At 37.6% G+C, this 7258-nt stretch overlaps 1 protein-coding gene across 1 annotated transcript; it reads right to left on the bottom strand.

Annotated features, from left to right (window-relative positions):
• Positions 1 to 4090: 4090 nt before the first annotated feature.
• Positions 4091 to 5687, bottom strand: fd102C (forkhead domain 102C). The gene has a single exon (XM_074103953.1). The coding sequence runs from the start codon at positions 5662 to 5664 to the stop codon at positions 4759 to 4761; it is 906 nt and encodes a 301-aa protein (XP_073960054.1). The 5' UTR covers positions 5665 to 5687; the 3' UTR covers positions 4091 to 4758.
• Between the last annotated feature and the right edge of the window lie 1571 nt (positions 5688 to 7258).

The following is a 7258-nucleotide window of genomic DNA, read 5'->3' as shown; positions in this document are numbered from 1 at the left end:
TACAGTAATAGTGGCGCTGTTTCGCCATCCATTAATATTATTAGTGTTAAATGACGGTTAAATGTGATGCCGTCTCCGTCTATTCGAACAAAACAAATAGAGACGGCATCACATTTAACCGTAAGACTAATAAATGGATGGTGAAACAGCCCCTAAATGTCACTATGTCAGCCTCATGGGGAGTCTCAGATACATGTTACCCTTGTACCGAAATATGTCTCTGGATGCAAAGGCCTGTCCAATGAACTTGTAAATCCGCATCGCTTCTTCTGAAAGTGGTTGACTCAGAATCACATTTACACTTCCATTCAACAGATCCATACCATCCAGATTCCTGTTCCTGATGTCCTTACTAAAACTACTAAACTTCATTACTAAACTTTGACTTGCGAATATATCAAAACTTGTCAGACAATGGTCGATCCTTTTGTTTCCGTTTTTTTCCTTTTAAGGAATGTACCTAACCCTAAATAACACAAAGGCTGAACCGAAAGAATATATCGTATTTAGAGTATTTAAATACAAAACAATAACTTTTTAATCCTGTCGTAAGTGCCTTAGGTATTTAACCCATTGTTTTATGACTTTGACCTTTTTTTGAACTAGTCGTGGGCATCAGGATCAGCGCAGTTCCTCACCAGGATTAAAAGTGGTTTGGTTCAATTCTAGGTAATACCTGCACTGGCAACTAACGAGCGCGAGGGAGGAACAATAGACGCTACCTTGGAAACATGCCTAATGAGATAAAGCTTATCACCAAAAAGAAAGTGGTAATTTTTAACTAAACTATGGAATACAAGTTTTAATCTACCTATACCTACACACGGTATTACCAAAACATCCATAAAGCGGAAAGAAATTGAAATGGTCCCTTATAAAAACTCCATTTACAATATTTAAAAACCTTTTTATCACTGTTTTTTTTTATTCAACTGGATGGCAAACGAGCAAGTGGGTCTCCTGATGGTAAGAGATCACCACCGCCCATAAACATCTGCAACACCAGGGGTATTAGACGGGATACCTCAAGTGCCAGTAATTTCACCGGCTGTCTTACTCACTGTAAGACTTACCGCCGAAAAAAAGTCACTAAATTTGTCATTGCTAATTTATTTCATTGCTATTTCAGTAAAAGTAAAGAGAACCACGCAGAACGTTCATGTAGGTACATTTTTACCAAATAACAGCGAAATGACTAGAGTTTTAAAATATGTATTAATTACCCGTCTGTTACGAGTAGGTAGGTAGGTAAATACCTAATCCATGCTAATTCCGGCAGCATGACATGACAGCTTACTAGTGTTGACAATACTTTTTGCTTTAATAATTTGTTTTGTTAGATTAATAATATTTAATAAGTTGTTAGGTATATTTTTATATCTATCATAGAAGTAATAATAAGAGAAATACAAATATCATTGTATTTATTGCCTTCTAGAATTAATGTTATATTTTTTTACCTATTCTGCTATTACGGCGCAGTAGTATCTAATCTTCAATTAAATTTTAATCGTTTTCGAGCAATTAACTTCGCTATAGACGAGTTGGGAAAGTAAACATAATCTATGGCTTTTTAACCGTATAACTTTACGCTTTTAGCTCGTCGAGTATCCCATTTCTATTCTTCTTATTATATTTATAGAAATATTTTCAAACAATATTAATATCACTGAGCACCGTGAGGAGCATTATGTACAATCGACTTCTTACACTTATGAGCAAAATTTGATCAAAATATGTGAACACGTCTCTATTTTCTACGTCAAAGAAGCGTGCTCAGATATGTTTGATTGAATTTTTGCTCAACGAACTCGACTGCGTGTGTGTAAATGATTTAATTAAATAGTATAAACTGAGACACCGTTTTTGTTTTATACCATATTGATCGTCAGATGTAAAAAACTCAATTGATTTACCTATTGATGTTTGATCCGTCAAATTTATGCACGGATCCTTATAAATCCCATCCGTAAAGAATTAATTAGGTACAGTCGAGACCATAAACTTGTGAGCATAAATTTGATCAAAAATATCTGAACACGACTCTATTGTTAAATGCGTAGAAGCGTGTTCAGATATTTTTGATCAAATTTTTGCTCACAATTTTATGAACTCGACTGTACTAGACCTGTGATGTCTAATGACTGACTGAGTATCACTGGACAACCATAACCACTGGCACTATAGACTTTAAATTTGGCACTATAGCTTGCTTGGCTATCATAGAGGTAAACGAAATTTGTAATCCCAAATTTTTAATTTTGTATCTCATTCCTCACCGGCGCTGAAGCCGTCTGTGTCCGTAGGTATAATATCTAGTTAATTTAAAATAGCTGATTGCTTTTGTACCTCGTCTGAACTGATTTAGATTAAATTTGGTATAAAGATTGTTTAAGTCCCGGGGAAGGTTACAGGATAGTTTTTATCCTGGAAAATTGCTTAGTTTATGCGAGATAGCGATAAACAAATTCTTCGCAGACGAAGTCTCGAGGAACAGCTACTGCATTTTTAAATGATCGATCATCTCAGTGGTTATCCAGGTTATAAACTGTGTGCCAAATTTCATACAAATTTGTTCAGCAGTTTGTACGTAATTGAATAACAAACACAATAGGTACCTATATTGTGTCTTAAGTGTAGTAGGTAAGTAAGGAATAACAAACGAGAGTCTATAAGAAGCCCGAAGTCGAAGGAGTCAATATGTTTCATTGTATGTAGGTACAGCCCGTACCATACGTGCGACATACAATGATTTTCAGGATTTTCATCACATTTGTGAGTAAAAATAAAATAAAAAAAGCTTTTACAAAAATTTACAACTGTTTTTTAACGGAGGGCATTTCTTCCACAGCATAATACAAAAAGCTTCGTTTAATAACTTACAACACAAAGGCGCTTACCTACAGCCAGGGCATTAATCCAAATAGGTTGAAAAAACTATTAAAAACAATTATTAATTAATTACAATTATCAATTAGCTTATAACCGTAAGCTTATAAGCGCATAACCTTCTTCATTAAACTTGAACCAGGCCGGGGTAAGGATTAAAACTAATTGATTCAGCAATTTTTACGGGATAAGTAATTACAAGAATAGATTATAGAGGTCCGGAAAGTCACTTTATAATACTCTGTAGATATCAAATATCTACAGTGTTTTTTTATTTGTAGATAAAGAACCAATATAAACTACCAGTTAAATAGGAAGAATAGACCAAAGAACTTGCGAAATCTATCTAACTTGCCAAACTATGTTATACCGAGATGCCATAATGTTTATGGCCAGAGAGTGTGGACGTCCACTCTGCCTCTCATACTAAATAAATTTAAATTTGAAACTGTGCAAGAAATTGTGAATAGCAAACACAACAAGATTAAGCATATCTTTGTGCGATGGTTAAACCTACCTCCTAAAATAAAAATTGTATAAGTATATCCATTCATTCCAAATAATCAAGTAAAATTATAAACATTGACTGCAACAATCCTATTAATTAAGGATTAGTAGTTAATTAATGAAATGTACGTGTGTTTTTTTTATTGAAATAAACAGCTTTTAATAATAAAATAATACAGCCTTTAAATTAAAATATTTTATTTTTTGTACTGATCGAGGGATTTTTCTAAATCTCTGCGGGATAACAAACAAAAGGGATTTGTATTATTGTTTCAAAGTGGTTCTGGTGCTACAATTAAGCTCACTGATCGAGACATATAATTTATAAAGTAGGTAATTTTAAAAAGTGTGACATCTATCCCGGCTCTAGCCTATTGCTGCAAAACTGCAGCTTGAGTAATATTTCTGACTTTTGGTAATTAATTACAGCTGCAATTTTCTGTTGGGCACTCTACTTTTATTTCAAATTCAAGACGGTTTTTACCACTTTCGAACAGTAGGTGTTTTCACAGAAGTGGTTTTAAAAATGGACCTCTTTTAACTGAAAACGCATCAGGATTTTGCTAATATTTAGTTATTATCGATAATTATGAAGTAAAAAAGTCACGGAATTCAGCAAAAACTCTGCGGATGGGCACGTTTGGACATTATCATAATATATTATTTAGGAAATAAAACATAATTTCAGTTAAACTTTCTATTTATTCAGAGATTTGTATAGTCATGTAATTTTAATTATTTTTATTATTTATTGATTGATAACGTTATTGATTTACTAAATAGACAACAGTATGTTCACGTATCATTGTTGGTATCAGCTTGTATTTAGATACCCTTAGTTTTTATATTACCTATTTACACACAGCTCTAAGAAAACTATATCTACAGCCACTTGGTCGTTTTCAGACTTTATTATTAGAGAATACTACGTACGATCACTTTTTCTAAATACATAATCATTATAAGAATTATTCGAATTAATATACAATAATTTACATTTATATCTAAACTGGATATAGATACGGAAACGGAAAGAAAAATTAAAATAGCACAATAACACAGGCGCCGTTGCGTGAGAGAGTTCAACGCGCACGGCCACGAAACTTGAGAAGACTTTGTTAGAGATAAAATTGGTAGGTAAGGTTAGATTCTAGGACAGAATTAAAACTGGACAGCTTATCAACATGAGTATTCCACTAGGCAACATTTAAATATCCTTCAGCCTCTATTCTATACGTAAGCGAAGTAAAAGCCAAGTTAAAACAAGATTTTGTTCCATCACTTTTTAACTCGACTTTTTAGTCACTCAGATTAAGTCAGCCGATAACTAACACGAAATAGATATTCACAGTTTGTACAGGTCTAGGTGTCTGGCGGACGTTGGGGGTCGACGGGGCTGGGCGGCGGCGAAGCGGCGTGTCGTCGCAGCTGCTGGAGCAACGCGGGCTCCAGCGCCGGCCACCAACCTCCCAGCAGGGGGTACGGCGCCGGCGCCGGCTCCTCCTGGTCACTTGCCACCACATCTATATCTTCTTCTGGCTCTTCTTCCCCACTGCTATCACGCCGAGTTCTCTTCACCGGAGCATCATCCGGCGCTAAAAGCGACGCGACATCAAACTGTCTCTTCCTCGCCTGCCCGCCGCCCGGCAGCCGCGCCGTGCCCCAGAACGGCAGCGCCAGCGCCGTCGGCGGTGGCGATTGCGGCGGTGGCGACGGCGAGTCCTCCCCGTCGTCATCCACCGCCAAACCCATGTGCTTCCTCACTTTCCTCTGAGCTTTGCGCCTCCGAAAATCACCTTTGCGAAAGTCTTCCACGTTAGCCGGATGTATCGCCCAATAGTGTCCTTTCCCGTTCGCGGATCGCCCCGCTTTTATAAAACAATCGTTTAACGACAAATTGTGTCGGATTGAATTCCGCCATCCGGGTCCTCGCGAGCGGAAATACGGATAGTTGTCAAGTATGTGCTGGTAGATGTCTGACAGAACGAGCTTGTGGTCTGGATGGCTGAGGATCGCCATGGCGATGAGGCCGATGTAGCTGTGTTGGGGCTTCGGTTCTTCTGGTTGGAGCGCGCGTTGTTGGAGCAGCGACATGGAGAGAGCGAGGCGCGGCGCGTACGGGGAATAGCATGGTGCCGGTGGGTATAGTCTCAGGCGTTCGGCGACGGCGTAGTTGTACAGTTGTAGTCTATAGTGGTCGATGGCTGCGGCGGTTACGGCGGGCGCGTCTTTCAGAGGCCAGGGGTTGCCCTCGGCTCCGCTGCACATGTTGCCTGCGGGAGCGCGCGTGGCGGAGTGACGCCGGAGTCGCGCCGCGGCCAATCGCCGCGCCTCCTGTTACGTGTTTTTGTTTAGCGACGCCCCACTCTTGCGGGGAATGGCTTGAGGCCGCGCGTACGGATCGCAGATTAGGGGTGTGGGATTTGATTTATGACTGTAAAGGGGTTTGTGAGCAAGGTTAGTTTTGAGTCTGTATTCTGTAAAAAATTAAAAACGTTTTTCAATTGTTCTTTCTAACAATACCAGATGTAGAGCGTTTTTATTTTTTTAACAAATGCTTAGTCTATGATTTTTGCAAACGTATCAATGTTTTATTATTGGTTGCATTTTGTTAACTTATTTTTTTTTATTTTAAACGACAACTACGCTTGTTATTATTTCTGGTTTTGTAGATGAGTGCCATAATTAACGTGTAGGTAAATCTAGCCGTAGGTGTCATTTAAAAAATCTTATATTTAAAATCATTAACATTTTAATGATTTAATGAAATATAAATAAGTTCAGATTAATTTACCGGTTTTTGCATGTTTCAAAATTTAATTCCCTAAAATAACCCTAAGTGAAATTGTCAGTCCAAAGTCTAAAATAATACACATACTATAGCGTACTCGTATTTCCACTTCAAACATGCAGTAGAAAATATTTGCTAAAAGTTCGCTAATAATTCCGCTATTTTATATCTCACTCTTTTTGCTGTCGCTACATCGCAAAACCGTTACAAATGACAACTTCGTAGCGAGTGCTTCCCTGTTATTTTAGAGATATCACAACACACAACAACACATTACTTCTCAGGAAGCGAGGCAGAGCAAGACGCCGATACAAAAATAGCCCTCTCCCCATACGAGAGACAGAGACAAAACCATGTGCAACAGTTCCACATGTCTTTATGAGGCGGTCACGATACCATTTCGCTTTTAAAAACATCAAACTAATGTCTACTCTATTTTCAAGCAGGTTGAGTTGTAATTTGTTCAGCGCTGATTTGATGAAAGACCTTGCAACAATTCAGGACGCTACGTGAAAATAGAGATACAGCTATACGTAACGCGCGGGTGCAAGCGAGACAACGACAACGATATCGATGATCGATGGAACGTAGAGCGTGACAATGCGGTTCCCGCCCATTTAAATACGCCATTTTGTTTACTGTCTCCACGGTTTGAGCTTTGTCTGCGAAGAAAGCAGTTTCATACAAACGAAGTGACGTAAAATATTTGGCTATTCGTAGGCGGTAATGATGCTACGACGTAGCGTAGAGGCGTAGGAAATAAAGTTTTTGTAAGGACTTCTCTTTTTGCTGCTGATTTATTTTCTATTTATATAATTTAGTTGCGTTTTTTTTTGAAATATTATATTTTGATTTTTTAAACTATCAATATATGGTTAAAGTAATGGTATCTATAAGATAGAGTTTTAATATATATTTTAGTTGAATTAAGGAGCGCAGATCGGCCCTTGTAACTATCACAAAACTCACAAGCGCTGTGATTCGACGTAATTGTTATCTTTCTTATACAGAAAATGACAATTATATGAAATTGTAACACTTGTAACTGTTTTGGTACAGTCAACATCATAA

Source organism: Choristoneura fumiferana, chromosome 21 (genome assembly GCF_025370935.1).
Source record: "Choristoneura fumiferana chromosome 21, NRCan_CFum_1, whole genome shotgun sequence".
Taxonomy (NCBI): Eukaryota; Metazoa; Arthropoda; class Insecta; order Lepidoptera; family Tortricidae; genus Choristoneura; species Choristoneura fumiferana.
Note: the sequence above shows the minus strand (reverse complement) of the source record. Positions and strands in the feature narration are given on the sequence as shown.